Source organism: Rhipicephalus sanguineus, chromosome 9 (genome assembly GCF_013339695.2).
Source record: "Rhipicephalus sanguineus isolate Rsan-2018 chromosome 9, BIME_Rsan_1.4, whole genome shotgun sequence".
In the NCBI taxonomy this organism is placed as follows: Eukaryota; Metazoa; Arthropoda; class Arachnida; order Ixodida; family Ixodidae; genus Rhipicephalus; species Rhipicephalus sanguineus.
In genome coordinates, this window is record NC_051184.2 from 64,940,822 (window position 1) to 64,955,836 (window position 15,015).

Below are 15,015 nucleotides of genomic sequence, written 5' to 3' on the forward strand. Positions count from 1 at the left end.
GGAAAAATATTTGAAAGGCCTCAGTCCTGCACGATGGGGGGGGGGGGGGGGGGGGGGGGTAGTCAGGATGATGATTATCATGATCAAAAGAACTTGTCACATTTTACCTGAACGTAAGGGTCAGCTCTTGACAACAACAAAGGTAGTTTAGTTTGTTAAACAACGTATCCTTGCTGACGTTGCAAAAAGATGTGACGAAGAACATTTAAGATCAGGGAGACTGGCTGGGAGGATTTTGTCCTCACGTCTCTTCCTTCGCGAAGTGCACACGATTGGATCAAGTGGCCGTGGAGGGACTTACAAGGGCGGCCTGGGCGACGGCGCTGTGCTTCAGGGAGTGGAGGGTGACGAGACGCAGGTACTGGCAGGCCTCGGACTCGTCCTCGGAGCCAAGGGTCACCTTGCAGAGCGGGTGCTTGCCGAGCACGAAGGGAACGAGAGTCTTGAGGGCGAGCGGGTGCTCCAGCTTTCCCAGGGTGTGCAGTAGGACGGTCACCTCGTGGAACTCCTTGGCCTGCTCGACCTTGTCGGCGACGGCCTGCGGAAATCGCAAAACGTAGACGTGTGAAACGGTGCTCGCGAGCGCAAGAGCAGCGATACAAAATTGTGTTGACGATACTGGTAACATCTCGATGGCGAGTAGCACCCGCGTTGTACACAAAGAACTCATTATTGGTTGTTCTTTCTTCAGAGATTAAGACTGAGGGGGACCCGCCGTGGTAGCCTCGTGGTTACGGTACTCGACTGCTGACCCGAAGGTCGCGGGATCGAATACCGGCCGTGGCGGCACCCGTTCTATGGAGGCGACATGCTAGAGGACCGTGTACTTAGACTTAGGTGCATGTTAAAACCCCAGATGGTCTAAATTTCCGGACCCCTCCCCTACGGCGTCCCTCCTGATCATATCGTGGTTTTGAGACGCAAAACCCCAACCAATAATAATAGTAGCAGGGAGGGGAGTTGAAAAAAAGAAACGAGTCTTACGGTAGCACCACAGCGTTTGGGTTAATAGGCGTTGATAGTTTTAAAGCAGTTCAGACCTTTTTGGTCCATGGCGGAAGCAATGACGGGTTTACTTAAGTTTTCTTAGCAGGATAAACCAAACTACCACCTTAAAAAGCTGTCCCTCCGTAAACGCAACGCGGCAGGCCCGAGGCGTTCGCCAACTATGTTTACACACAGGTGCTCGCCTGATCCTTGTATTCTCCAAAAACGAAGCGGTTGATCATTCAGTGCATTGCGGATCATGTCACGCTGACCTGATGGGGTGTTTAATAAGAGTCGAGTGAAATAGCTGTTCATTTCAGCGTGCGCTGACTGGGTAATGGTCGGAGGCGGCGGTCACAATTGGTTCCGCTCCACTTGGGTCTCGAGGTATAGTGCATCAAAGCGTACTGAAATTCACAGTCCACTTTCGAAATTCCGTACCCAATATCAAACTTAACGCCATGACGAGGCGACATCCTTACCTTGACGTACTTCTCGTAGTCTTGCAGGGAGCAGGACACGGTGGTCTCGTACTGGGGCAGCTCCTTGGGCTCGCTGGTGACGTCATCGTCGACCTCCTCGGCGGAGTAGTGTTGCTTGGAGCGGATCTTCATGACGTTCCTCATCATGGCCTTCTTGCTGAGCTGGACGGTGGTCGGCAGCGAGAGGTCGTGGTGGGTGCAGTGCTTCCTGACGGCCTTCGCGAGAGCCAGGCAGGAGGTCGAGAAGAGCAGGCGCTTCTCAACCAACTTGCCGCCAACACAGAGGTCCTGCAAAGAAAAAAAAAACACGAAGGTGCCCGCACGAGTTTTGAGAGAACGCCAGACGCAATCAGGACGCAACAGTGCAGCATTCTTCTCGTACTTCGCGTTCACAATATGGTCCTGTGTCTTCTAGCATATGGCGGGTTCCATGTTTTTCTTTTTTTTGTGTGTGTTGCAAAAAAGCGACTATTGTAATTTTGAAAGCACCGAAGTGATTAAGGATGATAGAGTCTATAAAGTGCCCCACGATTTCTCTATGTTTGCTTTCCACATCGAAAAGGAATGGGGAAAGTGGAGCTCTTACGTTACCCTTCAACTAATTTTTGATGTGCTCATTTATGCAAAAATCGAGACCAGATGCACAGATATGACTCGCTGTACGGATCCGCATCCGTTTACCTAATATTTTCTCTTAACGTAAATGTAGGCAACAAGTTGTCCTAACATTTATGGCAGCTCCAGTCCACGGCCCGTGATATCCCGCTATCGACTAATAACTGAAGTGCCATGTAACGGTTTCTCAAATTGCAGCAATATTTTTTATGGCACATGAGGCATTTTTTTTATTTTTGCGGTGTGCAGTTTAGCTCGCGTAAAAATTATCGCAATTATTCTATGCTTTGTCCTTTTTCTTTCGTTGTCCTAACAAGCACACTTGCGTAAAAGTTGCAAGCTAACTAGCGCGTACTATGGCCAACGTACAATGCTACCATGAAACCCATGACGAGTTTTTTTACAACATTTGTCACTAATGACCGAGGTATGAATACGACTCTTTTCAATTAACGGTGGGTATTAAATGCCAGTCGTCTATTAGAAGGTCCCACTTTCACGCATCGACGAGCAAGAATCCACTGGTAGAATAATTTAAGGCTTCACGAATTTAATCTACATCTAGTGTTTTGAAAGCGATTCTGTATACTTTCTTCAAACTCAGAAACGCTCCAACGCAAGCTGACATAAGCAAAGCGTACTCACCAGAAGCTCGTCCAGGACTTCGGTGGAAGGCTTGACCAGGGAGGTCTGGAGGGCGCTGAGAACGTGCACGGCTTCCACGAGGGTCAGCTTCTCCTCCTTGACCAGCTTGAGGACGGTCTTGGCAGTGGCGTCGGTGCCGCCAAGGCTCAGGGCGTCGAGGAGGAGCTTCCTGTAAGCAGAAGAACGAGTTAAAAGGAAGATTGTTTCTACTAGCCCGTTATCGGTGATCAAAGCTAGCTGTTATAAACTATGGAGATACGCGGACGTCGTCTATTTGCCTGTTCATTTTCATGTATTAACCGTCCATACCGAAGACTGCGCAAAACTAGCCGTTGGGCCAGCAAGCAAGGGCTACTTGCTTGAGATCTTGCAGGCGTCAGATATACTGATTGTCTTGAAGCGCAGAATTGAACGAAAATAACAAGGTCCCTGACAAAGCACGAATCATCTCAAGTTCAGATTTACTACACGCGTAGTTAATTATATGTTTCCGTGGACAATAATGAAAGACTTAGCATAACCTTGTTATGCGTTAGTTGGTCACAATAACAGGTGGCGCATAGCAGAAACGACAGGATGAGTACGGCAGTTCCGCCCGTCCTGTTTATCTGTGCTCCTGTCATCAGTTGTGCTGTGCTACGTTTGTTTTTGTTTTTTCGAAGAGCATTCCCGCGATTTGCTATTTTCACCAAGGTCTGAAACTTACAGGACAACTCGACAACTCAATTATTAGCCTATTTACACATCAGGACTTTCCAAAGTGTTGTGCTGACAAATATTTATCCGATGTAGAACCACTCTTCTCTGTATCCCGAGGCGCAGTAATACTGCCGCTCATAACGTAGTATTCTACTTTCGCTAAAGCGGATTAGACTAAATGGCGTAGTCATTTAAACTCGATGGACGGCACTTTGTCGCTTCAGGAGAGGAATATAATGTGGGATAACCTTCAATACGAATCACTCTTAGTTAAGTTTGAAGCTCAGAGGAAGATGGAAGCTCGAAGAGATAAAAAAGTTTTTGAAAATGGGATGTCGCTGGAGCTGACGTTTTGACAAGCGGTGTTGTCTTCTGCGCACTGTTCCCTCGCTGCTTGAAGAAGACAGGACGTTGTCTCCAGCGACTCCCCGTGTTCAAGAATTTTCCATCTCTTAGTACGTTTACTATTGGAGAATCAATGCTCGTTTTCCTCGTGGGTATCGCGCCTGCGCCTTCGGGGATTCCCATCTTACGCGGGTACACGCTGCGCCCCTAGTAACAACAGCGCACCGACTCACCTCTCGACGTAAGCCTTCTCGCTGACAACGTGGACCTTCTCGAGGGGCGTCACGGTGCTCAGAAGGAGCTCGAGGTCTTCCTGGGGCAGGGCGTTGACCACGGTGAGCAGCTGCACGATCAGGTCGGCGTAGTCGTCCTTAACTTCGAGGTCGTCGAGAGCGACGAGCTCGGCCAGCCTGGAGACCAGGGCGCGGGCGGCCACCATCGCCTCCTTGCGGTCGATCGGACCCCACAGGCTGAGGTGCTCGAGTTCCAGAGCGGGTCCGTGGACCACGTACTCTTTGTCGGGGTAGGCGTAGGTCAGGTTGCTGTAGCTCTTGACGGGCATGGCGCTCTGGACGTCGACTCTGAGGGCCGACTCCTTGTACAGCAGCTCGAGGGCCAGGCTGTTTGCGTGCGAAAGGAACGGAGGGAAGAAACATTAAGCGTGTTTCCGCAGGAGTAATTGAAAGTCAAAGCGATAACTTTGGCGAACACTCGCACTAACCATTTTAGCGCAAAAGTGAAGCTCAGGAAAAGGGATATTGACATAGCGTTAGCATGACATCATCATTACGTCACACATCTCCTTGTAACAAAGCAGCCTAGACATAGGCGTGCGCAAAGGGGGGGGGCGAGGCGGCCGCCCCCCTAATCCCCTAAGAGGGGGGCGCAAAATCTGCCCCGTACATTGACCCTGCTGGTCACCTAAGAGGGAGGGGGGCGCAAGATCTGCCCCATACATTGACTTAGTAGGGTGGGGGGGGGGGCGCTGCGACGAACCTTTGCCCCCCCCTAATGGGGAACCCTGCGCACGCCTATGAGCCTAGAGGTACAAGTGCTGACTTGAGGACCATGCGCTGACATCAGGAGCATGTGCCAAATAACCATCACGGCATACCGATGAAAAGAGCCACTCATTCAACCAACCCTTTCTTGTGTTCTTTTTTGCAGCTAAAAGTGTTACTATGAGTACGAAGCACCTAAAGCTTCAGTCCGGTAAACATATACCTCATTTTGTGACCGTTTGGTGTCTAAAGGTTGCTATTGCCTCCAGCCTATGTCAATGTATTCGTGCTTGGACAACGTTGAGCTGACTACTTATCAGCATAGTCGGCTATCTGTCATACAGGGACCTAAGTCCTTGTAAGTGGAATGTAATGCGTTGAGATGTTTATTTTTCGTCTGCAGTGTTCTCGCGCGCTCAGTATTTCCTCCATTGGCTTTTTTCTATCCCAATGTTGTTGTCTTTTTCCTAGTTGATATGGTTCCACTTCGAGGTTGTCTCAGTGTCTTTATATCAAGGAAAATTCTGCAGGGGGCTCGTTGGTCTAACACGCTAAATCTATTGCACAAGACAACGAAGGAACATTTATGGAACCTAAAGACCCCGTCTGTATTCTCGCTTCAGTTTGGCCCAATCATTGATTTCAGCAATATTTTTTTAGTGTGAGGCTATATTATTCTAGTGTGAATTATCTTTACTCGGGCAGACACTTTGCAACGCCGGGCGCTTTTCTGAGACTACAGGCAAGTGTACCGTGTGGAAATGTAAGGTTAAGCAATGTCTCTCGCTGAAGCGGGAATCCACTTGCGCACGTGAATTATACACAGAATGATGTGATCATGACTATTTCGACTGCACTTACACGGAGGTAGCAACAAGCTGCTGCTTTCCGCTGACGAGAACCTTCTTGTCGACGGCCTTCACGGTCTCCAGCAGGCCGTACTCTCCCTGAACGCTGACGTTGTACCTGACGGTCAGGAAGCTGTCGCCAACGTCGTTCTTCTGCAGGACACAAGAGTCAGAGAACGTGTCACTCGTAATTGTTCATCTCAGTGAAGTTGAAAGTTGGTCATATAAGTGACAGTTAACCTAACGCGTGAAGCAGCGCGCGGAGACAAGGCACAAACGGAAGAAAAGATTCGACAGGACCACCGAAGCAGTTTCTCATCTCCGTGCGCTGCTTCACGCCTTAAGATGAATTGTTGATCTCTTAGGCGAAGCGTCTGCTGTCTGTTGTAACTCCTGTACTGTGTAATGAAAACTATGAGCAGCTTTGATATAACAAACAAAGTTTTTCTTGTGCGATTGTTGTTCGACTTTCGCTCGCAGGAGCCCTGTTGAAGTAGTTCATGTGCTGATTACTTAGCCAAATTTTCCCCGAACACTCTCATCTGCGCTGTATCGTATTCGTTTATCGTTTTACTGCGAAGAAAGAATTAATACAAAGATACTGCTTCGATTAGGCTAAGTGTGAATTCTGCGCACGTTGTTGCACCAATCGCTTCGCCTAAACACGGAACGTTTAAATCTTTCACGGAACAATGGCACTCGATGTTTAATGTGCATGAAATGTCAAATCGGGTGATTCTGCAGAGTTGTACTTGAATTGCGGTCGTAGTGCGCAAATGAGGCTCAATAGAAGATACAACCGACATCTGCGCCATTTCCTGAGCACTGGACATGAAAGCAACAAATTTAGCGATAATGCAGTTCAAAAGGGCCGCTAACATCTGTCCGAAATCTTGGATCTGGAGCGTCATTAGCAATAGGAAAACAAATGACCCCTGGGTCGATTTAAAGTGACTTGGCGTGCACAGAAACGACGTGAAGGGTTGGATGAGAAATCCCTGAACAAGGGATGACGCTGGAGCCAATGTTTCAACAACAGGACTTGTCTTCATCCGGGCATTCGAAGCATTCGCTTCAGCGACGTTCCTCGTTCAACGTTTCCTCATTGTTTCAAGCATTCATCTTCCCCTGAACTTGTATCTTGATTAGACTGCGGATATGCATGAAGTAATAAGGAGTAACGGCTGACTGGCTACATCGAATGCGATTACAAGCACGGAAATTGTGGTCTCGAGTAGCACTGTAAAAGATGCATTCTTGTTTCGGTATTTCTCTTCAAAACTGTAATTTTAATTCACACTCTTTGTACAATCTGTACTTTACGTTTATACTCGTTATATAATCTATCCCGGCTGTGGTGGCTGCATTTCGATGGAGGCGAAATGCCAGAGGCCCGAGTGCTTAGATTTGGGAGCACGTTAAAGAACCCCAGGTGGTCGAAACTTCCGGAGCCCTCTGGAGACTACGGCGTATCTCATAATGACATCTTGGTTTTATGACGTAAAACCCTAACAATTATTATATTATGTAGGAACGCTGTGTCACGTTGATTTGATGTCATTGGATGCCATTTAGGACCCGAAAGCTCCAGTACCACCGAATTAAAGAAGGAAAACATGTTCGAGATAGAAGAACCTCCTCCACAGGGATAAGATAAGGCTTTAACGAATGCGAATATTTTTAGAACACACCTAGACTCTAGAGTGACTTCGAAACTATAGGAACCAGCCTAGACAGCAGCCGAGTAGTTAATTCAGACACTACTTCACCAGGCTTCCCTTAGCATCGCAATCTATCGCGATCACTCCCCACGTCTGCAGTGAAACTCACGTGGGAGTACTCCTTGACGCATCCGGCTCCGTAGAAGTCGTTGTACTTGGTGAACTCGGGCTCGAGACCCTCGAACACGGTGACAGGCTTGTGCACCTGGCACGTCTGCGGGCATCCCTGGTACTCGTAGTCGGAGTAGTGGAACACGGACGTGTGGCCAAGGCACTTGTGGTAGTTCTTGGTCTTGGTCAGGTTCAGCACGGTCAGGTCGTGCACGTCAGAGAGCACGTGGTAGGTCGTCTCGCAGTTGCCCACGAGGTCTTGCTGCGGACGGAGAGGGTGGGGCACACTCAGGCGGCATTCTAACGGTACACTGCTTCATTTTCTGGAGTCACGTTTTGTAAGTAACACGAGTACCGAGTAACAGACTCTTTGTCGTCGACCAGACTACCCTGTCAAGCGCTGGTGCTTGTTGTCGGAAAACCATGATAAAAATAAAAACGTATATAAAAGTGATGGAATGGGCTAAGCTAAGTACTGTATGTGATAGAGTGGGCATTAAGGTATGTGATAAATTAAAATTGGAGTCATATAATTCTTAGAAATTAGCATAAGCAGCCATTAGTATAAACGCTTCGGCAAACTGGTACGTAATTGATGGCTGTCGTTCAAGTAAATAGATTTTTTTTCGTGGTCGTTTATGAAAAGCTAGTCGTGATAAAAACCAATCAATGCACCTTAGTAACGAGTGCAGCTTTCGTGATTTAGGTTGCTCATTTTATGGCGCAGCTCGGTACTTGCTTGAACAATTCATTACCTAAATGAAGTAACGTTTTCCTCACCAAATTCTGACCTTAGCCTTGACGCCACCGTGGTACCCTAGTAATTTCGTTGTCGCGCAGCTAAGCTCGAGGACGCGGGTTCGAGTCCCAACCACGGTGGCCGCATTTCGATCGGTACGAAATGCAAGAGCGCCCGTGTATTTAGACTCAAATGCGCATTAAAGAACCGCGGTGGTCGAAATTAACCCGGAGTCCCTCATTATGGCCTGCTTCACAATCATTCTCGGTATTGGCGCGTAAAACCTCAGCAGTTATTCTATTGGCTCGCCTAATGTTGGAGGAAATGCAACATCAGATGCCGTAAAATTAATATTTGTTAACGTTGGGACCAACTTTCTTCACGTAAACGCACCGTCTGTGCTATCCGACAAAGTTTCGCAGGTGAAGGGGCCCATGTGACTTACCTCGAACACCTTGTACACAACGACCTCGTCGTCAGGGCTGACGGGCGTCACCTTGCTGAAGGGAACAGCGTGGGTGAGCGGCTCGCTGAAGGTCAGCACGGACGCCAGACCACGGTACAGGTTCACCACGGGCTCGGGCAGGTCCTCAGGAGCCTCAATAGTGACAACCTGCAGGCGCATTTCGTAATGTTACTTCCAATACCTGCCTTCATTTCGTCGAATCCGTACTATTATCAGAGTGAAACTTAGTAATACCTCCTTGAATCTTATTTTGTTAATGTGACGTCAAGCAGTACAGGCCACAGCAGATGCACACCTAAAGTCCTATATATGTTAATCATATGGTGGTTTCGGGAAGTTAAATCCCAACAATTATTACATCAAGACCTACATACGTAGGATAGCAATGGTGCTTCAGCTCTAATATCTAGAATGTACTGGCATAGTTGATATAGACTGATATGAAAGTCCATTGTAGTTGTGTCAATTTCACTATCAGATCACCCGGAAGCCGTTTTCTCTAGTAAAAGCCACATTGTCGAAGGTTATTGGTGAGTTTGCAGCAGCGAAATTCGTTTGCTCGTAGGCACAGTAACTGAACAGATTTTAAACAAACATTGTTGGTATAATCCTTCTGTAAGCAGAGATTCTCCTGTAATCTACTATTTACTACGGTCATCTCATCTGAGATCTATCGAACATCACACTATTCATTAATTACAGCCATTCCTAGGCCGTTACCGTTTGCCTGATTGGCAAAGAAAAAGTGCAACTCTTCGGCTTGCCTTGAGCTGCTCCACCGTGAAGACGACATGCTTCTCGAAGTGGTGCAGGAACTGCTCCAGGGGAGTGTGGTACAGGCCCGGCACTGGAGCAAGGTGGTCGTGCACTTCCTTGTCGAACACCGAGGAGGTGACGTTCAGGAGCTGCAATCGAGCAAAACGGGGCAGTCAGAAGGGTAGTGTAGGCCAGAGCACGATTCGAATACGCGGCAACGTTGTGCCCTCTCGCGTATTCGCAGCTTTCGCGGCGTCGCTTTTAAAGTGCGTTGAAACTGCAAACAGTTAAGCGTTGTTCGTACCGAACAGTTCAATGTTCCGATTTTAGCGAGTCTTCAGTTGTTCACAACTCGGAACAATTCAAATGTCCGGCGCGTTACTCAAATATGGCCTCACTAAATGCCGATGCAACGGCACCGGACCTTTCCTGTCTTAGCCTCCTGTTTGCCGTATATTACGTGAAACAAATATATGCTTGACTGACGCATAATTAAAGTTTGGGTTTCGTTGTAGATGGTCCGCATCTGTCGGATTACCGGTATTGTGCAACTTTTTTTGAAGCATCAGCACGTTTCTTAGAGACTCATTTCGCGGCTTAGACGTCACCTCTTCCTTTCAGTTCCGCAATAGCACGGCGTGTTTCTTTTTAGAAAACGTGTTCCGTAATACTAATTTTACCTTCTTGAGTTTTCACTGTACTTTTTCCTAGTCTTCATGTTACTTGTACCCTTGCATGAAAAAATTGGGGACGCTTAAGCTTCGCCTTTAAGAGCTGAACGCGATAGCGATATTCTGTTCCTAGTGCGCAGTTCGAACACTACGAGGGTTTAACAGAATGCGCCCATTAAGGCGTGTGCCTTATGTAATAGGTAGCATGCTTTAAACCAGGAGCAATTATGCGCGAGAAACTTCTTCGAAGTTGCGATGCACCCACTACGTGGTCTTAAGGGAATACGCGCAGTAATGTGTGTGCCTTTTGTAATGGGTGGCTGTCTTTAAACCACGAAGTCGTTATGATATTGGCATGGTGTGACGCCCTATGGCAATGTACACTTGTACCACGCAATATTACTGCGATATTACATCTCGTACTGTGACACCTGTATACAGGACGCGTATTTTTGGGAAGCATGAAAGTTACTTTCAGTGCAGCTCCAAGCGGAGGCGTGGCTGTGTGGTAGAACACCTGCTTGCCACGCAGGCGGCGTGGGTTCGATTCTCACTCGGACCGAACATTTTTATTATTTATTTTATTTGCAGCTTTTTCGATTTTTCGGTCACGGACATGATGATGATTTTTCGCTCACAACCAACGGCCCCGACGCCGACGGCGCAATTTCTGCGATACGAGCTCTTTAACGCTATCGCGTTAAAAAATCCGTAAACAGGGGGTGGGTGCTCGAGCCTACGGTAAACCGTAGGCTCGATACCCTTGCATGTCACCCCACCGTCGTGGCAGCTTCTTGGCCAAAGGTGTTGCGCTGCTAAGACCCGAGGATGCGGGTTCGATTCCTGAGCACACGAGTCGCATTTTTATGGAGCGAAAGACAAACACCCGTGTTCGGAGACATGGCGCACGTTAGTGAAACCCAGGTGGTCAAAATTATCCCGGAGTATCCCACTGCGGCGTGGCACCGGGTCGTATCGTGGTTGCCAGCGCGTTAACCGGTTTACCGAGTCACAGTCTGGCGGCAGTGGTGACGTTTTTGATGTCGCAGAAGGGTAATTTACTGGTTCGATAGAAATAGACTTTCTCTTCGTTGTTTCTTTCGAGGATGTGATTGCCCAGGCACGTGTCCTCACCTGCACGAACAGCCTGGCCGTCTTGGCGACAGGGTCAGCAGCGGTGACAACGACCTTCAGGTATCCATAGACTTCCTCGCCAGTAGCGTGCGACGCCTTTTGCGGGACGCTCAGGGCGACGGTCGTGCGGTACTTGTACAGGTACTCCTGCCTGGGCTCGAACACTGCGGAGAGATATTCGCGTACTCCTAAGCAATCCCTTCTCTTATTCAAGCACATGTAATCATACTTGTATTGTTGGTTTGCATGTTTTTGATATAAATTCGCTTAAAATAATAAATTAGCTCAATTTCTCGGCGCGGTACGAGGAACCGTGTACTGACTTTGATACCCCTGTTATTGTAGAGCAGGGTTTCCTTCCCTAAAGAAGCGGCAGTCAGTATTTTTGCCAGATTATTGATCATATGAACCACAAGGGCCCTGAGGTTTGTTTTGTATATATGCGACAACCCCGTTGATATATCAACCATTTATTTCCAACGAAGACGAAGTTGTCTTCATTGCAAGGTGTTTGAGACGGGCATTTATGCCTTTTAAGGTGTTTCCTTCAGCAGCGGACCTTACTGCGCATGTGCCGGGTAATTATTCGGCCAGCATGCGTATCAGGGACACTGATTAACACGAAGTCTCGCAAATAGTGACATTTATACTCGTACCACGCATCAAGCAGTTCGTAGTTGACCGAGTCTCGTGCAACTAAACGACACGACCCTTGCCATGCGTTATTTGACGCCACTCGTTTCTTCGGGCGGTCTCTATCTCAGTTGCTATCTTATCAACCGTGAGCGTCGCTCAGTGTCCATATCGAACTCGCCTTGCTTGTCGCGAGCTCATCCAAGCTTTGTTGTAGCTGCTTGGAAGCGCAATCAAACAAGACAGAGTAGAGCGGGACACCAACAAGCGCATTTACAATGAATCTATGCCTCCTAGCCCGCCTACCTGCCCTGCTGCTTTATACAAGCGTCTTGGACGTGTCAGTTCAATCTGCATGCGTAACTGATTGCTGAGGACACCTTCCGTACGTCATGTAAATAACTCGCTCCAATTAAATCGATTGCGATTTTGCGATTGTGTTATCGATTGTGATCTTGAAGAGTAACGGATACTTACCGAGCTTGGGCACGGAGTAGGGGACCTCCAAAGCAGCTGCAAGAAAAAGAAAAGAAACGGAAAGTACAACATTAGCTCCATTGAGAAATTCTGTACATATAGTCGGAAACAACTTAAAAAGTCCGGAGAGGCCCCGCCCAGACGACCGAAGCGCGGCAGCCGATCGCCTCCACGAGTAAAGAAATAGTCCCGCTCATGCACGCGCCGATGTTCTCCGAAGGCGGAGCCACCGGCCGTCCGGCTCATGACGTCAGTCCGGAGTGCGCGCCCATTGGTGCAGGCTTGTATGCATCCGCCTTTGAGGAGGAAATGCTGTGGACTCAAGTGGTATCCGACTATAGTAATATTGCTGTTTCGAAATTACACATCTCTTTGTTCTTCATCCACCCCACATTTTTGCTCATCCCTACGTAACCAGTGACGTGCTTTATTGTCAGAACTCTGACATTTCATGCCCCGCGAGCCAATAATTTCGCACGATGTGCTTTTGGGGAGTTGATTTTTCTAGCGCGTACTCCACATTCAGAGTTAGCGCTGCATATCGCGACGTCGTGTAACTAAAGGGAGATTGAACCATATTACTTCCCGGGACGGCAGCCGATTAACTGGCCCCATCTTTTCGTTGCCATCATCATGAGCTTTAGTTTCCAGGGACGAAGGGACTCAACTTTCAGTATTCTCTGGTCACCCTGGTTTCTGGTCGGTAGAATTCTTAGATATAAATCTCGTAATCTTTTCGTTTTGCCTAATCGTCTGTCGCCCATAACTGGATTTCTTTGTTCTTTCAGCCCTCATTTCTTTAATTTATGAGGCTGCTTGATGTATTTTTTGCACATTAAAGCATATTTCCAAGTATGTCTGTCAATTAGATCAGGCACACCGCGCTTGCAGCCGTTTCGATAACATATTTCTTTATCTATGAAGTGTTACATCACAATCCCCTTTCCATAGGACAGTCAAATAAAACGGTGGTTAAGGTATGCGTATTGCATGAATGCGTTTCGGTCATTATGAGTCCTGACAGCCGTATGTTATTGGGAACCTATGGTGACATTCGTTCTATAGTGCTTTGTTCCGTTTCTTGATCAATGAACTGAATAACGTGCGGGTTCAATGTGCTAGACTGTTTCTTCCCCATCTGAGATAAATGAAAGAAATGTGCGAAATACTTTTTACTTCGTATTTTTGCTAACGCAATATGAAACGTTATCCACGTGGTCAAGTTTGCGCACGAACTGGGAGTTGCTGACTTTCTCTAATCTTTATCTCGTCTCCGTGGACGCCTATCCCCGCTGATTTAGCGTCTTCAAGTTTCTTGCTGAGGCGCTGGAGTGCTTCTCTTCTCACGAACGCTTTAACTTGGCCTGTAGAAACAGTAATGGCTAGGAGCAATCCGTCAGCAACGTAGCATAATGACGACGTGTTGATCGAGAAACTGCTTTCAAGCATCGGAAACTCAGTAGGAAGCCCTGAATGCGATAGTAATGGACGTGGTAAATACGTATGTTCGCTTACGAGCACCACCTGAGAAAAAAGCAGCAGCTATGACGAAAACAAGCAAACTTTTCCGTCAGTAACTTCGAGATTGGCGTTGACGGTGATTCGGAAGTCATGTTCCATTCAAGGCAACCTTGTGTTGTCGCTCCAATTTCTCAACCCGCTTTCGTTGTATTCTTAGAAAACTTCTTAAAACTGCTTAGGGAGTGGCTCTTTGATGACGTTACTGAACGTCGCGGGCTTCAATAAACATCCTCTGTCCTCAGCACTGGATCGAATTCCCGAAATGTTTAGGAGTTATCATGTGCGTATATAAATTACAAATTACGGAACCGGATCTTTTCAACTGTGCACCTTAACTGGACGACTCCTCCTGCCCTCGAAATCATTCCCTTCACTTAAGAAAAACTGATCCCTCGATGCGCCTACCTCACGTTACTATCTCTGCTAAATCCTTCTACTTTAGCTTTTGGTGTATCCGCTTCCCTCCAGCACTCGCACAAAGTGAGTAGAGCTGGTTTAATCCCATTCCGATAGTTTGAAGCATCGGCCCAACCGCTATCCTTCTGTCCGCACTCGACTGGGGGAGCAAACGCAATCCCGCGGTTCCGTGTGTAGGTCCTGGAATATCTCCTGTGCCGCGGCTCTCGGAGTCCTGATCCCCAGCCAGCACTCACCGACAGCTGCGACGAGCAGACCGAGGGCAGCGAGTACCCTCATGGCGGTGAGTCCGTCGGCGCACAAACTCCCCTGTGGTTGGTGCGTGCGTGGACCTGCCGAAGACTGGAGTCCGACTGGCCTGTCCTGGCAGCCGTTCCTGGTCCTCTTATATTGGGTGCGCCCCTGGAGTGCCCAGCTAGCGCTGGGTAAGCATCGTGCGTCGCTGGTCCTTGCAGAAAACGCTGGGTGTAGGTGAGAGATGGAGGGGAGGGATGGCTTGGTGAGAAGAAAAACATCGCACCGACCTAGGGGCAGGTCGCGAAAAAAAGAGAGAGCGATGCTCGAGGGAGCAGCAGAGGCCAGCAGTCTTGGTCAGAGGATAATCATCGCCAACGCGAGCGACCGCTCGAGAAGTTGCCTTACCGCTGCGGACCTGAACGATAAGCAAGACTGCTGGCAGCGCCGGCCGTGCACTGTGGTTTCAGTTGCGGGGCGAAGCTCGGTCGGGCTGCCCGAAAACAAGCACCC

General features: G+C 48.3%; 1 protein-coding gene across 1 annotated transcript in view; it reads right to left on the reverse strand.

Moving 5' to 3' along the window:
• Window positions 1-14,662, reverse strand: part of LOC119405261 (uncharacterized) — a 35,384-nt gene extending 20,722 nt beyond the window's left edge. The window contains exons 1-11 of the mRNA XM_037672075.2: window positions 14,505-14,662; window positions 12,331-12,366; window positions 11,221-11,384; window positions 9,424-9,564; window positions 8,639-8,806; window positions 7,453-7,716; window positions 5,636-5,775; window positions 4,007-4,393; window positions 2,730-2,898; window positions 1,470-1,757; window positions 302-538 (exon numbers count right to left, since the gene is read on the reverse strand). Coding sequence (XP_037528003.1) covers window positions 302-538; window positions 1,470-1,757; window positions 2,730-2,898; window positions 4,007-4,393; window positions 5,636-5,775; window positions 7,453-7,716; window positions 8,639-8,806; window positions 9,424-9,564; window positions 11,221-11,384; window positions 12,331-12,366; window positions 14,505-14,547 — 2,037 coding nt within the window. The 5' untranslated portion in view covers window positions 14,548-14,662. The remainder of the gene's footprint in view (window positions 1-301; window positions 539-1,469; window positions 1,758-2,729; window positions 2,899-4,006; window positions 4,394-5,635; window positions 5,776-7,452; window positions 7,717-8,638; window positions 8,807-9,423; window positions 9,565-11,220; window positions 11,385-12,330; window positions 12,367-14,504) is intronic.
• Window positions 14,663-15,015: the final 353 nt, after the last annotated feature.